The sequence below is a fragment of the Paroedura picta genome, chromosome 7 (assembly GCF_049243985.1).
Source record: "Paroedura picta isolate Pp20150507F chromosome 7, Ppicta_v3.0, whole genome shotgun sequence".
Taxonomy (NCBI): domain Eukaryota; kingdom Metazoa; phylum Chordata; class Lepidosauria; order Squamata; family Gekkonidae; genus Paroedura; species Paroedura picta.
The window spans coordinates 66,418,854-66,440,783 of NC_135375.1; the positions used below are offsets into that span (position 1 = coordinate 66,418,854).

At 41.4% G+C, this 21,930-nt stretch overlaps 1 protein-coding gene across 4 annotated transcripts in view; it reads left to right on the top strand.

The window, feature by feature from the left end:
- The window catches only part of TLE1 (TLE family member 1, transcriptional corepressor), a 100,674-nt gene that overhangs the window by 43,460 nt on the left and 35,284 nt on the right, over positions 1-21,930 (top strand). For all 4 annotated transcript variants that reach the window (XM_077344707.1, XM_077344709.1, XM_077344706.1 and 1 more), the window contains exon 9: positions 19,451-19,567. In XM_077344707.1, the coding sequence (XP_077200822.1) occupies positions 19,451-19,567 (117 nt within the window). The remainder of the gene's footprint in view (positions 1-19,450; positions 19,568-21,930) is intronic.

The window sequence follows — 21,930 nt, forward strand, 5'->3', positions numbered from 1 at the left end:
TTAACGTTTTCAATTACTACAGTAGCTGGTAGCCCAGATACACACATTTTCTTCCCTGTAGGCTTACTTTTCACTTCTAGTTTAGAATAAGCATGGTGTTTTTTTGTTTGAATAATGCACTACTTTGTTGGAATAATTAAAATACAAACACTGTTTAATATAAAAAAATATGTAGCTGTTATGATTAAATCCGTGAAAAATAATCTGGTTTTTGGATAATAACTGCTTGAGCCTACATTATTTGCCTTACATATCTGTGGATTTAGAAAACAGGTGAGATGAAAGAAATCATACATTAACAGTCATCAGGGATTTGTAGCTTCTCATAACTTTGTTGTCAATACAAATGTCTTAAGTATGTGATTATGTATCAGACCTTTTCCATAAAATTTGCATTAACTGATTGTTTTGTCTTCCTAGGCAAAACTTTGTGATAGAAAATGTTGTTTGACCTTCCTTGCTATATTTATTGTGATTTTTCTGTGTATGTTATATGTGCAAGTATAAGAGCACCACTTCTTTAAACTTCCTCCTAAGCTGTAATCTGGTAAATTCCCCCTTGATGTCAACATGTGTACTTTCATTTTATTCCTAAGGCAATATTTTTCCTATCAAAAGTTCATCCTGATTTCTTTGTCCCCACATGCTCCCGGTACGCAGAACTTGTTTCAAGCATTAGTATAATGACTATCATTAGAATCACAATTTCTGTTGATTTGGCAAGCACTGTCTAAAGTTTGATACATTGGTTTCTGCATCACAGGGTTTTTTATTTTTAGGGTGTATAAAGGAAGCAGGTAGCTGTAATCATAGTTGCTCTTGAGGCTTTCTAAAACTTTAAAGTTGTTCCAAGCCTTTGGGCTAGCATAAATGCTGGAACTTTGCATACTTTATCCAGAGTAGTGTGACTGTTATAACAGTTTTTGCTGCCATTTCATGCTGTGTCTATATGTGGGTTGGGTGTACCCCTAAACCCATGTGGCATTGCAAATATAATTTAGGAATGAGGTATGCTAAAAACAAGATGTTAAATGCCATTTGAACATCCTGCCACCTATGACTGCCTTTTGTTAAATATTACATATTTTTATATATCACTAACAGTACTTACAGTTCTTTATTTACTTAGTGTTCTTGTATGGCTGAACTGGTCAAACACTTTAGTGTTGTAAATCCTCTCTAACCTCTGTTGCTCACAGTAATATGTTTGCTTTCAGTTGTCTGAATTTCATGGAACTTTATAACCTGTTAGTAATTTTATTGTACCTTCCCATTTTCACTTATTTGCTCTATGAACTATCATATTGCACAAGTCTACTATAATATGAAATGGACCACAACAATTTGTGTCCTAGAAGATACTATGTTATAAATGTTCAGTTAAAGTTAACTATTACAGTTTGGAGCAGGGAAAGAGGAAGACGTCCTCATTCTAAAGATTTGAAATAACATGACTTGCTTATGAAAGTCCTATTTTAATAAAATGCCTCATTCCAACAAAGATAGATTTTAGGCAACAGCAACAGCACTTGAGTTACTGGGAAGATGCTTGGGCTTTCTTAACTTGTGAATTTATGTTCTCACCAATTCCCCCCACAGACACATTCATATCCTTATCCTCCATGGGCTCCTGTTAATATTTTGGAAAGATCATTTGGTCTGAATGGCAAGGCTTTGGTTCTAGAGTTCAGTGTTTCAGAATTACAACCATCAGACCCTACATTAAAGATTCTATACAGTCCCAATTATGGTCCTGAGGAACTTGTATTGTTGCAAGGGATTGAGGACATAGCTTTGGCCATATGGGCAAAGCCAGCCTAGGCGCTGGCATAACTGAAGAAATTAGATAATTTTTATAGGATTAGAGAAGGCGGCTGAGGATTTTTATTTTGACACCCTCCATTGTTTAAGAGATCCTACCAGCCAAGGAAAGAGCAGAAAGCCATTCATCTCCCCCTTAACAAGGAGGGCAGATGATCTGACTTACTGAGGAGGAAGATCTAAGGGGTTGTGGAAATGAGTGTAGTTAATTTTACAGCAGTCATGGGCCACTATCAAATGTTATTATGAGGGGAAATGTCACAGTTCCTTGAACTGCTGTCATTTGAGAAGCAGTTTGTAGTTGTCCTCATTGTAGAGCAACAAAGATTAGGAAAGCAACAGCTCGATGCAGCAAGGAATGATGCTGATTTTAATAGCAGATCTATGGCCTCTGGCATTGACATTTCAAGATATTCATAATTACAAACAGAATCACACAGAGCTGGAAGATACCACAAAGGGCTATCTAGTCCAGCCCCCCACATTGTCAGGGACTTAAAAATCACACGCTCCTGATAGGTGATAATCCAGTTTCCTACTAAAAATTACCAATGAAGGAGACTCCACCACTGTTTCAGGCAGCATATTACATCTATGAACTGCACGCACCATCAGAAAATGCTTTCTAATATTTAAATGCTTTCTAATATTTCCCATAACTTGAATCCATTGCTCCTCATCCTTGTCTCTATAGCTGAAGTAAACGGGTTGTCCACCTATTCAACATGTCTACCTTTTACATAGTTAAACACATTAGTCATATCAGCTGTTGCCCACCTGTTCTCCGAGCTACATTTTATTTGTTTGTTTGTTTAATTTATCTTAATACAAAGTAGAAACTATTTGAGGTTTACCTATGCTAGTACCATCTGTGAGTACATGGTATTCCCCTTTGGGCTTGCAATTGCACCTGTAATATTTACCAAATGTTTGGCAGAAGTGATAGCTCATTTATGTATTTATTTGTTTGTTTATTTTTTAAACGTATTTGTTTATTTTTAAAACTTACTAATTTAACTTAGAGTTAAGTTAAGTTAAATATACCCTTAGCTAGATGACTGGCTCTTCATTGATGACTCTCCAAAAAAGGAAAGCTTAGCTTAAATTTGGCTCTACATACTATCCAATCACTTGGGTTTTGTTTTGTTTTTTTGGTAAATTGGGTCAACTCCTGCCTTTCTCCTGTTCAGTCAAACAACTACATTGGGGCCACATTGGATTCCCACAAAGGGAAAGCCTATTTGTCCTTCACCAGAGTCAAAGTTATACTAGCATTTGTGAAGAAATTTCTGTCTAACAAATACCAACCAGCCAAGCATATACAAAAACTGTTGAATTATATGGCTTCAACCACTGCAGTGGTTCCATACACTTGCTTGCGCATGAAACTACTGCAGAGTTGGTTCATAGGGCATTATAATAGCCACTTTGACCCTCAATTGAGTAAATTATCTGTCCCAAGAACCACTGTAAAATCTTTCTATTCATTCATTCATTCATTCATTCAATTTATAGCCCTCCACTCCCACAAGAAGAAATAGAAGAAAACAATAGAATGGGGAGGACCAGAGATCTTTTCAAGAAAATTGGAGATATGAAGAGAACGTTTCATGCAAAGATAGGTATGATAAGGGACCAAAATGGTAGGGACCTCACAGAAGCAGAAGAGATTTAAAAAAGGTGGCAAAATTATACAGAAGAACTATACAAGAGTGAGCTTAACATCCCTGATAACCACAATGGGGTAGTTACTAATCTGGAGCCAGACATCCTGGAATGTGAAGTCAAATGGGCCTTAGGAGGTCTGAGCAACAATAACGCTAGTGGTGGTGACAGCATTCCAGTTGAACTATTCAAAATCTTAAAAGACAATGCAGTAAAAGTGCTACACTCAATATGCCAGCAAATTTGGAAAACTCAACAATGGCCACAGTTTACATTCCAATCCCAAAGAAGGGCAATGCCAAAGAATGTTCAAACTACCGCACCATTGCACTGATTTCTCATGCTAGCAAAGTTATGCTCAAAATCCTACAAGCTAGGCTCCAGCAATATGTGGACCGAGAACTTCCAGAAGTACAGCCAGGATTTCGAAGAGGCAGAGGAAGTAGAGATCAAATTGCCAACATACGCTGGATCATGGAGAAAGCTAGGGAGTTCAAGAACATCTACTTCTTCTTCATTGACTATGCTAAAGCCTTTGTTTGTGTGGAGCACAACAAATTGTGGCAAGTTCTTTAAGAGATAGGAATACCAGAGCATCTTGTCTTTTGAGAAACCTATATGCAGGTCAAGAAGCAACAGTGAGAAGTGAACATGGAATTACTGATTGGTTCAAAATTGAGAAAGGAGTTTGGCAAGGCTGTATACTGTCACCTTGCCTATTTAACTTGTATGCGGAGCATATCATGAGAAAGGCAGGATTAAAGGAGTCACAAATTGGGATCAAGATTGCAGGAAGAAATATCAACAACCTCAGATATGCAGATGATACCACTCTAATGACAGAAAGTGAAGAGGAACTAAAGAGCCTGTTGATGCGGGTGAAGGAGGAGAGTACAAAAGTTGGCTTGAAACTCAACATCAAGAAAACAAAGATCATGGCATCCGGCCCTCTCAATTCCTGGCAAATAGATGGGGAAGAAATGGAGATAGTGACAGATTTTATTTTCCTGGGCTCCAAGATCACTGCAGATGAGGACTGCAGCAAAGAAATTAAAAGACGCTTGCTCCTGGGGAGGAAAGCTATGGCAAATCTAGACAGCATCCTAAAAAGCAGAGACTTCACCCTGCCAACAAAAGTGCGTTTAGTCAAGGCTATGGTCTTCCCAATTGCAATGTATGGCTGTGAAAGTTGGACCATAAGGAAGGCCGAGAATTGATGCACATGAGATTACACTCTGAGTACTGAACTTAATGATAGCGAAGAAGTCTCTTATTTTTACAGAGTGGTGACTTTAGGAATTTGTCTCCAAAAAGGCAAAAGGATAAAATTTACACATTACAGATCCCACTCAACCATTGAGCTATACATTATAGAGAGTTCAATATTTCTATATAGAGTGTATTATTATAATCTTGACCACTGAGGAAGACCCGGAAGGGTCAAAATGCGTTTGGTCCTTGGTTCTATGTGCTGTTAGTTCGGCATAGTTTTTAAGAAGTTTTTATTCTGTTTTTAATTGTACACCATAATAAACAACCAACAAGTTTTACATTATTTTTATTGTTCAGCTCAACTTTTGAGTTCCTACCTGTTAAGGTTGGGTTTTGTATTAGACCACTATCTGGCCCTGATCCTCAACGAATGGGGAGTACTCAAGGTAGACCTATTTGCCTCAACGGACAACAAAATGCTGTCACTTATGCTCCAGGGCAGCTAGGAACATAGGTTCATTGGGGTTAGGGTTCCAGTAGCCATTTATTTTATACCTAGTGGTATCCTTAACAAGGTAATCTAAAAAAAACAAACAGGCTGGTCATCACACATCTTTCTACCCCCTTTTGACCCAAACGAATGATTTCCTACATTGGTTTCCTACATTGTGAAAATACGCCAGAGGTAAACACATGACGTTAGCCCTGTTATCTTACACCTGACTAACTGGCTAATCCTACAATAGAAGGGTTCTCTCAGAAGGCTGGACAGGTTGTAACTGCCTCCCTCAAATCTCCAATAAGAAGTTCACATAATTACAAAAGGAGAAGATTTGTATGCTAGAGTAATCAGTAGTATTTAACTCACAGTTGTGCAGCTTAAGTAAAATCTTTTATTATTTATTGAAATTGCAAGAGGTAAGGCAATAACTTGGTCCACTCTGTCTATGTTAATCAAGCATTACTCAGAGGATGTGGACTCCAGAGATGAAGCTGCAGTGAGAAAAGCAGTGTTGCAGGCAATTTTCCACTAATCAGCCTACACCCTCCTCCTAGTACACCATGTGGTACTTCAAAGAAGCTTTGAAGATGAAAACAGATTTGAACTTACGTGAAACTACTGTACATTGAGTGGTTTTCTATGCAGGCACACATCCTTCCCTCCCTCCCCCTCTATGGGCTGCCACCATGCAGGGACCTCCTCATGGCAGCAAAGGGAACTGAAATGAGGGGTGCTATCCCCACTGCTATCACCTGACACAAGAAAAGGATCCCTCGCAGGGAGGAAAAGCACTCTTGAGCTGAGAAGCTTCTTCAGAAAAGCTTTGAAACTCTTGTCCATGGCTTGCCTGCAATTGTGTGGCCCAAACTTGCACAAAAGACTACTCGAAGAACAGTGGTTACGGGTAAGTGCAATCCTGTTTTCTCCTTCACTCAAAAGAACACAACCGGAAGGAAATCTTGGATTTAGGATTAGTTATTTCTTCCTCAGTGTTCTAGGGTGAGATGTAAAAATAACACCTTGTTTCAGGGTCTTTCAGTATAGAAGCATGTACCAAATACTGAAATTAAAAATTCATTTTATTTGCCATGAAGAACACAATCCAAGCTGGTTGCTTTATTTGTGCATTACCTTATATTTTTATATTACTCTCAGGCAACTTTTTTTTCTGACGCTAACACCCCTTTTCCTTACCTATATGTCATATCAATGTTTTCCAACTTAATCCAACTGGTGTAATTCCAACTGGTGTAATTAAAAATATACATTTCTGTTCAGATCAATCATATTTGATATTTTTTCTGTGCTAATACAAAATGGTGATTTTTTAGCAACAAGCACTTACTACCGCTAGAACTGAGGATTTAAATTTCTAATACTAGATCAATATTCTGCAACACTATATAGTTTTTAGCCTGAATAAAGCTATCAATTTAAAATGTAACTATTATCAGTAGGAGCAATTTGCACACACAAAAATGTTAAATGCCATGGCTTCAGATTGTTCCTGTAGTCCTGAAACCAAATTTAAATTGATAACACTGGATTTACATGAAACACTCTTTATTGTTTGGCATGCCAGGTTTTTATTAGTTTTGTTATACAACTATTCAGTTTTAAGTTTTTTAAGTTTTAACTTTGAGAACTAATTTATGCAGGACTGTTAATATTACAGAGCTTCGAGAACACATACTATATAGACATTGGGCATGAATATTCCTGAGCAAGTGATTTATCGTGGCACTAGTTCTGAAGATACAACTCTTCTGTGCATTGACTGATGGTTTGCAAGAAGCAATGTGCTGTGCCCTGCTTCCTTGTGATCTCCATCTCATGAGCATAGTACCTACAAAAAGAGGAAGTGTGTCTGCATGTATAGTCTCTACCTGTGATCAGAACATTGAAACACCAGCATCTACCATCATGGGGGAGAGTGTACATATGGGCACTCCATGCATTCCCCTGTGCAAACAACTTGGTCATCCTATTAGGGAGGGGCAGTTGGAGTTGACCAGGTACACTAGTAAAAAAGTAATGTCTTTGTAAAAGCAACTGCCTTTCCTCGCCTGCCTGCCAAAATGAGGTAGGACTAACAGATCATGTTTCTGGTTCAAGGCTCAAAGGTTGAAGGTGAATCAACTGCAGTACAGATACAGTGTTTAAGTTACTACACTTGGACTGATTATGCAAGGGGCAGAAAGGCGAGGCTGGCAGTGAAAGGATGCGGGGCTAATCCCCGCATATGCACAATGTTAACGCCATCCTGGCCCTGGCCTGAATCAGGGCCTCATATGGCCCCATGTAAGATAACGTAGATTCTTCCGCATTCCCTGCCTTGCTGTGGTGGTCAGCAAAAGCCCAGCCTGGATGTAGGCGATTGTCATGTGGAGGGGCCAAAATATGCTGCCTACATTCAGAGGCTGTATGGCTATTCTTCATGTGTAGAAATGACGAGTGTGTGTGCATGCGTCTTTCCTTACAAAAAAAAAAAAACCTTTGGAAAAAAAATAGTATTTTCCTAGTCTCCCACTACTTTACCTTGCTATCCTTTGAATCAAGTTTCTTCCAGCCTAGCTCTGGTATCAGAAATAAGGGGGGCAGTGAAAACTGCTAATGTGAGCCAAACATAGAGGGCAGAGTGGTTTCACTTTATCACTTACATGTTCTGCTTTGTCTTGTGGGAATGAAACAAGATCTCATGTTATCAGTATTGCCATACTGCCCGTTCCTATTCTATAAGGATGAACTTGAATTATTGTCTTGTATCTCAGTGAACAAATTTTAACAAATAAAACTACACTGTTATGTGTTTATGGTTAAAGATGCAGTGCATATACAGTGCAACTTTTTAAAGGCTGATTCTATGTCAAGGAAATGGCAGATTAGATCAGGGGTCCTCAAACTTTTAAACAGGCCAGTTCATTGTCCCTCAGACCATTGGAGGGCCAGAGTATAGTTAAAAAAAAAAAACTATGAACAAATTTGAACTCTGTGCTCCAGAGGAGCTATGTGTCTACTATCCCAGTGCCAGCTAGTGACAAGACCTCCTCAACTTGCCCGCTCTGACAAAATGTGAGCTCCTCCACCCCCAATGCACTGGCTGCTACACTGTCAGGCAGTGAGCTAAATTTGGGAGATCTGTCTGCAATGATTAGTCCTGTCATGGACTTGCAAACTGCTCTGAATGCAAAAAGCTGTTGCAGAGGAGTTGGTTCTTATATGCTGCTTTTCTCTACCAGAAGAGGTCTCAAAGCAGCTTCCAATTGCCTTCCCTTTCCTCTCCCCACAGCAACCACCCTGTCAGATAGGTGAGGATGAGAGAGCCCCGATGGTGTTGCAGAGGAACAGCTTACAGTGCTATGGAAAGCAAAGGTTACCCAGCCGGCTGCATGTGTAGAAGAGTAGGGAGGGATCCCCAGCTCGCCATGTAGCTGTCGGGCCACCTGATCACCCCAAAATCCTGGCTCAAGAGAAGCCCTTGGAAAGCATGCCTACAAAAGCTCATGCAGCTGCCCTCCCAAAATGTTTCTTCCTGCTCCCCATATTGAATGTCCTGGCTCTTGAGTACAGCTCCCCTGCATCCAACATTTGCCCAAAAGGATCCAGCAAAAAAAAAGAAAAGAAAGAAAAACAGAAATAAAAATAAAAAGGGAGGGGGTGCCCAGTGGCTGCTGGATCCTGCTCTTAGCAGCTGTGCCAAACTTCCAATCCCCCTTCCCTTGCGCCTACAAAGTGGGGTGGGTGGGGAATCCAGCCCACCCCTACAGTCACCCCTATGGAGCAGCCCCTCAATGTCCCCAGAAGCGGGGGGGGGGGGGGAGGAAGAAGAAGAAGAAGAAGATTTGGTTCTTATATGCCGCTTTTCCCTAAGAGCCTCTTGTGGCGCAGAGTGGTAAGGCAGCCGTCTGAAAGCTTTGCCCATGAGGCTGGGAGTTCGATCCCAGAAGCCGGCTCAAGGTTGACTCAGCCTTCCATCCTTCCGAGGTCAGTAAAATGAGTACCCAGCTTGCTGGGGGGTAAACGGTAATGACTGGGGAAGGCACTGGCAAACCACCCTGTATTGAGTCTGCCATGAAAACGCTGGAGGGCGTCACCCCAAGGGTCAGACATGACTCGGTGCTTGCACAGGGGATACCTTTACCTTTACCTTTACCTTTATGCCGCTTTTCCCTACCCGAAGGAGGCTCTAAGCGGCTTACAGTCACCTTCCCATTCCTCTCCCCACAACAGACACCCTGTGAGGTGGGTGAGGCTGAGAGAGCCCTGATATCACTGCCTGGTCAGAACAGTTTTATCAGTGCCGTGGCGAGCCCAAGGTCACCCAGCTGGCTGCATGTGGGGGAGCACAGAATCGAACCTGGCATGCCAGATTAGAAGTCCGCACTCCTAACCACTACACCAAACTGGAGAGATTTCCATGAGCCTAATTTTCATGGATCCAAGCCAGCTGCCCTCCCAACTGCTGCCCAAGAAGAGCCACCTCCCAACTCACCCTCTCCTCGCTGGCAAGCCTGCCTGTCCTGAGTTGTTCCATGCTCCTGAGCCAGCACCCATTGTGCTTGATAGCCTGTTGTATGAATTAGGGTGGGGTGGCAAAAACCCCGTAAGCTGACTGGCTCAAAGGGCAATACTCTGCTCTTCCCCTGAGAGAACCACCTCAGCCTCAAATCCCCCCCCCCCGTCTCTGCACAGCTGAAAGAAAAGGGGAGGGCAGCAGGCCCACTTCTGCACTTAACCCTTTATGTCAATTGAACCTGTCGGGTGGGGGGAGAAACCGCGAGTCTCAACTCTGCGGAGCCAAGTCAGCCACTCTCCTGGTGGCTGGCCCTGGCTGGGCTGCACCAACACTCACCTGCTACCCACTGCCATGAGCCCACATCTCTGAAAGAGCTCTGCACTGTGGGGTAGCAACACCGTTGCACTTGCATTCTTCCGGTGCTACCATGGCGGGCAGAACACACGGGCACTGCCTGAAAGAGGGAGGAGTGGGGCCCAAGCCCTGTGAGCCCCACCATCTCTGAGGCTGCTGCTCTGCTCTGAGGGAGCCTCTGGCTCCAGCCCCCTCCCCCCCGTGGGCCATCAATCCCCACCAACAGCCAGGCCCGGAGGGGGGGGGATGGCCTCCTACCTGACCTCTGCCACCACAGAGAGCAAGCTGCTCTCCATGGCGTCCTGGGCAAGAGGTCTGGGACCCGCACACATGGTGCCTTATATAGGCTCCATGGGTCATGGCTCACCCTGATGCCATGCGTGCTGCGAAAGTCATCCACTGCAAAGCAGGACAGGCAGCGGCAGCAAAAACACCCGGCGGGCCGGATAAATGTCCTTGGCGTGCCGTATGTGGCCCCTGGGCCGTAGTTTGAGGACCCCTGGATTAGATCCTCTTTTACTCATTAAATGTTCCAGAATATTTCAGTCAAGTGGCTGATTTACAGAATCGTCAATTAGCACTGCCATTTAAACTGTGTGCTTTTTACTGGGTTCTCCAATAAAGGTCTAGCTGCAATGGCTTTTGTAGATTACTTACAGCCCCATGGAAATAGCTGACAGCACTTCAGTCACCATTTTCATTACTTTCCGTTTCTGTCTGTCTGAGTAGGCCAGGACAGTGTGTTGCAGTGGCATGTGGTTCCTAATGGTGGCTGAAGAGCCATGTTAATTTCTCTCTTGATTTTTGAAAAAACTTAAGTTTGAAAACATTAGACTGAACAGAATCCTATTTAATCTGATAATGCTCCTTGATTATTAAGTGAGGAATAAGAGCTCTTAGAAGCCAGAACTGAGTAGCTTAGGGTGAAGATACTTTGTCATTAAACAGAAATAGTAATTGCTTTTTTCTTTTATCTGTTGAAAACTTGTGCTAAGTATCAACTTGAACATTTGAGATGTATGTTACATCTGCAGATTCTGTTAGTGGTTTTCCTTAGTTTATTATTGTAAATGGTGAGCATCACGCTTTAACTCTGATTCTCCACAGTGCACATTTCTTGTCCCCCAGAATTAGTATTTGGCATTGTCTAAACCAGGGGTAGTCAAACTGCGGCCCTCCAGATGTCCATGGACTACAATTCATGCTGGCAGAGGGTCATGGGAATTGTAGTCCATGGACATCTGGAGGGCCACAGTTTGAATACCTCTGGTAAACATTGCTTTTTAGACTCCTTCCTCCCACAAATGGCATTCAATATTATACATTTAAGCAAGCAAGAGGAAGGCAGGCAGAAAATATATAACACAGGTAAGGAATAGCATATTTCAGAGCTGTTTGGTTTGAAGAGTTGGGTATGGCCGCCTCTTATTAATATTGTGTAATGAAAAACTAGAGAGTGGCGCTGATCTGTGTAACAGCTAATACTGTAGCTATTATGATGTGTCATTTGATAATTAAAGTCACATGAAATGTGCCACATGTCAGGTTCAGCATCAATTGCCTTTGGAAATTAAGAAAAAGGATATCAAGTGTGTGATAGAAGGAGAAATGCTAAACTGGTCCACTCAGAAGTCACCTCCATTTTATCCATGGGCTTGCTCTCAGGAAAGTGTTGCTCTCAGGAAAGTGTTACACTCAGGAAAGTGTAACATGATTGCTATGTTTAAATTGTGAAGTTCTGCCTTATTGCCTTATCAATTGCTGAATCAAAATGGTTTGCATTCAGAAATATCTTCTAATGAATACTCAGATTCTAAAACTAGTTCTAAATTTGGAAAACATGTGGAAGTGCGATTAAAAATAATTTGGATTTTGTATCAAAAGTAACAACTGATAAGCCAATTGCAAATCAGCAAGATTGCAAATATAATTGAATGATACCTCTTTGAACAAGAGTGCCTTGCTGTGTAAATCTCATTGAAATGAATAGAAAACCCCATTCATCACATTTGAAGTGCTTGAAATGTTCCACCTTGAATCATAATGGAAAGCATTCTGAATAACAGCATTGAAATACATGGGTAAAGTACAAATATTGCACATAAAATTGATGTAATCATTTAGGCCAGTCTGGATAAATGATGTAGGCTTCATATTCGTAATCCTTGATAAATTGTCTTCTGACCATGAAAGCAAGGATTAGCCTTAATTAAAGTGTCTAGTCTACTGAAATTAAGACAAAACAACTGGTTTCATGTTGTTTCTCTTAGCAAAGCTTAACAATTATTTGACAGCCATACAGCCAAATTAGTTCACTCTATAGACTGTAAATCAACAAAAATATTTTGCTATTAATATACTAGACTCTAGAGGAAAATTAGCACTTTGAGCCAATATGGCAAATCAATCACCCACTGTAGCATAACTCCCCCCTCCCTTTGTTGTGTGTAGTTAACTATAAAAGAATAATGGGATTGATTGCACTTTGGTAGATAAACAATATATTGGCTTGTAAAATTCTAGTTGGTCATGATTTTTACTCTAAATTTTGCATTTCTAGTCATAAAACTTGCAGCTATTCCATAAGGGCCATGTCACAGAATACTGCCTGTTAATGACCCAGGTGGCAAGGCAGCATTGCCAGCAGATATGGTACTTTAAATGTTAAAGATTAGAGTGCTAGATGCTTCTATTGTTCTGCAAGCTCAGAGGAACTCCTAATAATTATTTCTGCTGGGGAAAAAAAAAACATCCAAATTGTTGGGGTCTTCTGTGACTCACAATCAAGCACAATAACCCTCAGTATTGCTTGACTTCCTCTAGTGTGATTCAAATGGGTAGCCGTGTTGGTCTGAAGCAGCACAACAAAACAAAAACAGAGTCCAGTGGCACCTTTAAGACCAACAAAGATTTATTCAAGGCATGAGCTTTCGAGTGCAAGCACTCTTCCTCAGACTATGAACTGACCATCATGACAGTGGGATGATGGTCAGTAGTCTGAGGAAGAGTGCTTGCACTCGAAAGCTCACCTCTTGAATAAATCTTTGTTGGCCTTAAAGGTGCTACTGGACTCTGATTTTGTTTTGTTTCCCTAGTGTGTGTGTGTATGGGGGGACTGGTATTGAGAACCTCTGTTATTTCAATTGGTATTTTTATTTCTATGGCATGGTGCTGCCTTGACCACTGCTTTTTTTCAGTTACAGTTAGATGATAAAAGTAACACATGAATAACATTGGAAAATCGTCTTTGTGATATTTTGAAGCAAAACAGTTTTGCAGTCTTTCAGAAGTTTTAAGTTTTCTGCTTATCACTAAGCAGTTCGAGTATGTTTCAAAGAACTAGATAATTAAATGGAACAGTGAAGATGTTCATTTGGTGGTTGTAGGTGATCTTCTCTCACTCCAAAATTATAAGGCCTTTTCACAAAGATAATTGCTGCTAAACCTTTGATAAGTGATGCTGCATTTATTTTCTTATTGTATATTAATACAGCCTATCTTAGGTCAGGTTTAAGAATATGCATATTCCTGTTCTGAAAATTTTCTGCTTTCAGGACACTTCTGTGCATTGTTTGTCTTTTTACTTCCTGTTGAGCATCCTAGCACGTTGTAAATTCTGTCTAAGGTTAGATAATATACATTCTACATTCAAGGCTGATGATATGGTGTCGAGCAGGTTGCAAACTGCCTCATGTGGTATAATTTTTTTCCCCTCGGCTACTTGCTTGTGATCTGCTTTATCAATACCACTAGTAAAAAAGCCCATTGTATCCTAAATACAATGGGCGCTAGGAGGCAGTGGGAGAGTAAAAGATGGCTTACCCGTTGCGGCGGCTTCTGGCTGGCGGCCATTTCCTGGATAGACGCGGCCGGGGGCTCCCTGGGCAGCGGCCTGACGCGTCGGAGGCGGCGGCTTGATGGCGGAGGCGGCAGCTTGAGCAGCGGCGGATGCGGCGGCTTGAGGGCGGAGGCGGCGGCTTGAGCGGCGGCGGCGGCTTTATGGCGAAGGCGGCGGCTTGAGCGGCGGCTTGACGCGGCAAGAGGCGCTTTGCGCCTCTCACCGCATCAAGCCGCCGTTGTTTCCTTGTGAGTGGGGTGGGAATCGGCCGAGCCAATTGGCAGGCGCTTCGCGCCTGCCGATTGGCTCGGCCGATGGTCCGTCCAGAGGAAGGGGCCAATTGGCACCCTTCCTCATCCCGGACTGAGTCCACCCTAACTCCTCCTACACAGCCCTTACGGCTTTATTTAGTCCGCGGCGCTCTTGGCGCCGCGGGCTGTGTTAAGATTTTAAACTAGTCCTTATTCCCTGGCTTGTTTTTGTTGGCATGCTTTTGTTGACTCAGATTATTTATTGGTATGATTGTTCTTACTGGGTTTCCTTTTATTGTTAGATAAAATAAAATAAAGATTCTTCGAACAGGTCAGAAGATGTGGCATGCACATTTTTGAAGTAAATAAATAAATTTAGGCAACTTCTGGATATTATGCTAGCTGTAACATGATGGCCAAATGATATTCTAGATGTCATCACAGAGACCTGCTTTGGAATTTAACCCACTTCTCTAAGAATAATTCTGGATTAAAGAGTTGACATAGCTCAAACAAAATGGAAAAGGAGGGAATATTGTAAAACACTTTTAGTTCCATTTGGTGAGAAAAGTGGGGTATGAATGATAAAATAAATTTCAGCATATTATTTATTAGTTCATTTCTATGCCGCTTTTAACTTCAAAGAAATTCAGAGTGGTTTATAGAAAGTTCAGAATTACAGAAACCATTTAAATGACCAAGACAATGCAAACATTTGCAAACTGCAGTTTTCAAGCCACAGGCCTAGAGCCCATTAATGCTTGCCTTTCATCAACATGTGGCTCTGCCCAGACTAAGGGCACAATTAGATTTTACAGTCTCCATGGGTCCAACCAGTATTTAAGAGTTCAACATGGAGTATTTAAAATGCTGCAAGAGCCTGATCCCTATTGGGTCTACAGGTAGCAACACAGGTTACCTTTGCTTTCCCACATGCTCATTTTCAAAAGATCTATGTGGTGTGTGTTTGGGAAGGATCGTACCTGTGACTACCATAATGTCTGTTTATGCCATAAGTACCTGCATGGAGAGGAGAAAGCTAATCCTAGATGAAAGTTGGTGCCACTTTCTCCCCAGCCTGGAATGCCTTTTGTATTGTCTTATTTATATGCTTTTGATCAAAGGGACTAATTTCTGGATGATGTTTTAATTACTAACATTCTTCTTAGTACTTCATTGTAAGTAGCACATAAATCTGAGGGAATGGGGTATTGCTTGGTGTGAATCAATGTCCAATGTGCATATTTTGGCATATAGCACCTTCGGGGCTCATGATGCTTTGCTGAATAATACAAACAGGAGTTTACACAAACTTGCTGAGCAAGAAGACACCAGTAGCAAACTTGTAATAAGAGGTAAATGCAAATACATGAGTTTAACATGATTTCAGTTTGTGATGGAGACTACAATAGCGATCCCCAACCTGTGGGCTGTGGACCACATGTGGTCCTTCGACTAATTGGAGGTGGGCCCCGAAGGACGCCTTCTCCCCGCCCCCCGGCCCTTTATAACACACCTCGGGTGTCATTGTCTCCCATCACTCCCAGATGGGACTATTTCATTGCAGAGAAACAAGCTCAGGGTTCCCATTGATTTGTCATTGTCATGAGTTAAAATTTCCATGAAAATAAAATGTTCCTTATGTTCATTGTTGTGGCATGTTTGTATCTTATTTTGAAGGGATGTTTAAACATTACCATAGTGATCAGAGAGCATTAGGGCAGTGGCTGAGAGTAGAGAACTACCCCCCCCCCCGGGCCTCAGTAAAATTATCAAGCGTTGAGTGGTCCCCGGTGATAAAAAGGTTGGGGACCACTGGACTACAAGATAAATCCAAAGGTAAAGCATGAGCTACAATTTAAAGGAAGCAGCAAAAATGGCATTTCAGGGGAAGATGGAGAGACTAAAGGCGAGCTGGTGTTGTAATTTAAGTCAGTGGTCCCCAACTCCCGGTCCAGAGACCGGTACCGGTCCATGGATCAGTCGGTTCCAGGCTGCGGCTCATCCTCCTCCCCAACTGCTGCCTTGGGGGCTGCCCTGCCACTCTTCCGCCGGCTCACTTTTGGTGCTCTCTGACAGCTCCCATGGCTGGGGCTCCCCCTCAGCGTGGCACTGCGTAGCTGCTGCTGGCAATGCCCCACAGCATGCGATGGGAAGTCGGGTGCCAGCAGGAAAGCAAACGGAGCAGGGGCTCAGATGGCGGCAGCGATGTCCCTCGGCAAAATACTATCCCCCCCCACCCGTGCCTCAGTAAAATTGTCAAGCGTTGACCGGTCCCCGGTGATAAAAAGGTTGGGGACCACTGATTTAAGTGAGTAGGAGACCTTAGTAGGTCTGAGTGTGTTAGCATTAAACTGAGGACAGGAAGAGCTATTAACATGCCTGTTTGGTGTAGTGGTTAGGAGTGCGGACCTCTAATCTGCCGTGCTGGGTTTGATTCTGCACTCCCCCACGTGCAGCCAGCTGGCTGACCTTGTGCTCACCACGGCATTGATAAAACTGCTCTGACCGAGCAGTGATATCAGGGCTCCCTCAGCCTCATCCACCTCACAGGGTGTCTGTTGTGGGGAGAGGAAAGGGAAGGTGACTGTGAGTCTTTTTGAGACTCCTTTGGGTAGAGAAAAGCGGCGTATAAGAACCAACTCTTCTTCTTCTTCTTCTTCTTCTTCTTCTTCTTCTTCTTCTTCTTCTTCTTCTTCTTCTTCTTCTTCTTCTTCTTCTTCTTCTTCTATTTGGTCTAATTATTCATTGGGTTAAGAGATAATGAGTAAGTCTTTAAAGATATTTCTGGTCTTTAATGGCTTATTTATATTGTCATAATATTTTAGTTTTCAGATTTCTGTAAAATTGCTATTATACATAAAAATGTGTTGCTAGAAATTAATTAGAATGACTTATTGATGCAGGAACCTCTGGAAACCAGATTCTTTCCTTATAAAGTTACACCATTAAAAATTACCAAAATCTTGTAAAGTGTGTATAATCAATATTTTACAAGGAAATTAAATTTGCCCCCTAAATTCTCTCTTACAGTTTCCCTAGGTTCTTTAATTCAAGTTAACAGTTAAAAAAAAAGAAAGAAATCCTTCATCTGTATATAAGCTAACTGGTTCAGTGATCCAACAAAACTTACTTTTTACATACAAAATGCAATAGTGATTGCAAACTAGTTTGTACTAGATTTCATTATGTCTGCCCATAAGGTTTTTATGAAATCCCTATTGTGTGTTTGTACCTGAATAGTCAGACATAAAAGCTTGCTTTAAATTCTGATTTCTGGAATGATGAAGAAACTTCAGGTTGCTTTAGGTGCTCTTGTTTTGTGTTCTGTGTGTTTTATTCCTTTTGGTAGTTGAGAATTTATATGTAAGGACTAGAAAACTCTTAGGCTTAGTTGTTGATTTTTATTGGGCTGCTCTTTTGTTAGCAATATTAACTTCTGTGTGTTTTGTCCCATCCTTCATTCAGCATTGTTCATGACATTAACACACCATTGAACAAATTGCCCTTCTTATATATGCTAATCCTGAACTTAAAAGAGCCCATTGTGACTTAGCTGCTTTAGCTTGAGGGGAGATGAAGATTTGAGGCATGTCAAATTTTCATGTGACCCAAAAATATCTTAGATGCCTCTTTTCCCCTCTGGGTCAACAGGTCATACTTAGCATTATCCAAAAAGTAGTCCATGTATTGTGGAAAAGATTATTCCTTTTTCTTGAATGTTGTGAGTGTTGACTTGTTTTTATGAGGTCTTCCTTTCAGACTGAAATATATTCATGATTAAAAGACATTGCATAGAATGAATGCTAGCTTTTTTAAAAGTTAGAATATATTGCTTTGTAGTTGACAATTATTTATGTAGCCTCAAATAAAAATCTTCCATGTGTTTTAGGTTTGCACATAGATTAGGGCTTAAACTGAGTTAATCTATAATATTTACCAAATCTCTGAGTTGTTTTATATATTTTTTATTATTTATTTCTCATATTTATAAGCCGTTGCTCCTGATTATTTGGCTCACAGCAGCTAACAATATGTAAAACAGTAAAACAAGACTCTGAACCTACCCAACCCTCCCATGCCAGTCTGCTCCCCCCCCCCGCCCTGACTCCTGATATGGCTTCAGAGTGATGGTATGGCCACTTGCTGAGATTCTGGATGAGGGGCAGATCTCCCGTCTCTGTCTGCCTGGGGACCTCCAGTCTGTTGGCAATTGCAGAGCACAGTGCTCTGCACAAGTCAAAGGATGGTCCCTTAGGTATATATACTTATATCCAGATGCAACCACTATACTACAAAATTTGCCATTTATATAGATTCTTATTAAATGTTTTGAAGTAAAGAATACAGTTTATTGGTGTGTCATATCTTTCTTCCTTTTAATCTGCGGTAGGCATGGGCAATTAGGCTCAGAGCTAAACCAAACTGCCTATTCCCTGAATTAAAACAGTCAGAATTGGGTTGACTGAATCACAATTGGTCATGATTCAACCCATTTAATGCACCTATCAGCTGATAATGACAGCCTCCGACCACCTCCCTTTAAATCCCTTTAAATGGGTAGAGATTTAACAGGAGTAGGTGGGGCCCCTGTCATCATCAGATGTTTGATGCATTGGCTGCTCTTTAAATGTTCACCCCACCTTTACAGGCAAGCTACCTTAAAAGGTTGGGCGAATATTTAAAGGGAGTGGCCAGTTCACAGAACAGCTCTCTTTAAATTCCTCCATGCTGGGCAGGAACTGATCGGACCCCTGTCATAATCATGTGTTTGGTGAGCACTCTCTTTTACCCCCTTCTTGGGCAGTGGAGGCACTATTGCCTGGGAAGGGGGAAACAGATGCATATGCATCAAAAGCCCCAAAACTTTTTGGATTCAGCCAAATTGATTCAAATGAATCCAAAAAGGTCAAGGGGTATTTGTACTTTTTGAATTCAGCCAAATCATTTCTGGCCGAATCTGAAATGGAATGAATCTTTTTTGTCTGCACATACCTATAATCTACAGTTAATGTTTTAAGTGTTTCATAGCTCAAGCCTATATATGTTTACTCTGCTGTAAGGATTACTATATTCAGTGAGTTTCATTGTCTTATAAGTATGTTGAAAGTGCAGCTTTTATCTTTTTTTTTAAAAATCTGTTTAAATGAGTTCTTGCTTGAAAGCCAATTAATAAAAAAGGGTTTTTTTAAAATTAAAGAAAGCCAAAGTATGCTGTATCTCATTCTCTCATTGGTGTATGTACAAAGAGATTCTCATAAGATAGTTTTATTGATCTTTTGTCTTTGCAGAGTAATTCACTCTTGGTTCCGGACAGCCTGCGGAGCACAGATAAACGTAGGAACGGCCCTGACTATTCCAGTGACTTGAAAAAAAGAAAGGTTGATGATAAGGATTCAAGTCACTATGTAAGTCACTCTATCAAAGATTATTAACATTTTGAGATTATTGTGTATGTGGAGAAATTGTGCCTTTAAAAATTTTTCGAGTTGTTTAGTACATGCAAGGGTGAATACTAAGAAAGAATGTCTTTCTTATGATGCATATGGGTTTCTTGACTATTCTCCACAATTCCAGATCTCTCCTGGTTCCCAAATGTAATTGTCCCCTACATCAGTGCTACTAAGTTGCAAGCCCAACAGAAGCCCTGAACAATCCCAATGTGCTTGTGTAGTCCTATCTAGTGACTTCCTTCTTATGATTTTTTGAATGCTGCTGTCATATGAGGCAATATTATGATGCACCTGGGGTATTATGATAGTTGGTGCCTTACCTCCCTCCCATGGCATGGTTAGGTTTGGCTTGCTGAGCCAAATAGGAATTCAATTGGAGGGAGGGAAATTCTTAAGGTTTTACTCTGATTTTGCTGTTTTTGCTTGTATCTTTATATTTTCTTGTGTCATTTTTCATTGTTTGTTTTATAATTAGGTTAAAATGGCACTCAAAACTGATGAGATATCAATTTGAGCAAACCTCAAAAAAACTGTGCATACTGAATTAACTCTTACCCTCCAGGTTTACTGGGGCACTTCATCTTCACTGTCAATCTCTGTAGCACAACTTGTTACAGCCATGTCAAATAAGTCATTACAATTTCCCTTGTATCATGTGAAATTAGAAAAATAAGAATTTTAGCTTTGGTTTTTGATTCTTTTGACTTTTTACATTTTAGATTATTATCCTTATCCATGGTTCCTCTATATATTTGTGAAACTGCCTGGGGGGTGGAACATGTCAGGTTATTTGAGTTGGAATAGGGCCAATATGGCTGCACCCTGATTGGCCCTGCTGCTACAGCTCCCACCCTCCCTCCCTAGACGCTAGCCACGTTCCTCTCCGATGCACCAGAGACAGAGATACACAGAGACCCCGGCCAGACCGAACACGAGCCCTCATTCCCTCCTATAGCTCCTGCTGTGAGGGAGGCAGAGAGATACAGAGAGAGCTGCCCCAAGCTGCTGACAGAGACACAGAGAAAGCCACCCCTGCTGCGATGGAGAGAGAGAGAGAGACAGAGAGAGCTGCCCCAGACTTCACACCAGCCCTACTTCTCTCCTATGAATTAGCCCTAATTACCTGCTATGCCTCCTGCTGTGAAGCACACAGAGTGAGAGGGAGAGAGAGAGACACAGAGAGAGAGAGATCTGCGCCTCCTGGTGTCTCCAGGGTCCTAGCGCCCATTGCATTCCTGCTTGCAATGGGCTTTCCTGCTAGTATATATATATATTTGTGGTTTTGTCTTTTCTCTGCTTCCCAGGTAACAAATCAATAAAACATATATGAATACTCCAACACAATTACTAGGGAAAAATCACTTGGAAAATATTAATTAGAACTTGGAAACTTCCGAGCTTGACTAATATTATTTTGGCAGATGACATCCATTCATTCTTACTAATTTATGAAACAATGAAACTTTAGAAAACGAACATTTCCCATGGTAAAATGAAAATTTGAATATTTTCTGTCATGCATCTCCAATTGTGATTGCCACGTGAATTGTTGGTTTTGTTGGGTGGTGGAGTATCCTTTTTGTACAGAAACTAAACGAATTGCTGGTCTACTTGGTACATAAAATTATATTCTGATTATACTAAAATTATATTTTGAATGAGAGAATGCTTCCAGTTCCATGATTGTTCAGATGATTAAATCATAACTTCTTTTGTGGCACACAGTCAAATGAGGGCTCTGTACTGTCATGTGGCTGCTCTTGTCTGTGTACAGAGAGTGACTGGAGGATGGCAAAGAACAAGGGTCATAAGCTGAAAATCATTGCCCAGCATTATCATGCACCTGTATTTATTTATTTGCTTCATTTAATACCCTGTGTTTCTCTTCAATGGGAACCCAAAGTAAATTACATCTTTCTCCACTTCTTCATGTTATCCTCACAACAATCCAGTGAATTATGATAAACTGACAGTGTGTGAGTAACCCAAGGTCACCTTGGCCAATTTTGCATGGCTGCATACACCACAGCTTTTTGTGTCCTCATAGGGGACACATTTCAGCGCTGGATCTTCTACAGTAATAATCCCCAACCTGTGGGCCACGCACCACATGTGGTCCGTCGACTAATTGGAGGTGGGCCACAAAGGACACCTTTTCCCCCCCCTGGCCCTTTACATCACCCCCCCCCGGCCCTTTACAACACACTTCTGGTGTCATTGTCTCCCATCACTCCCAGATGGGACTATCTCGTTGCAGAGAAACAAGCTCAGGGTTCCCATTGATTTGTCATTGTCATGAGTTAAAATTTCCATGAAAA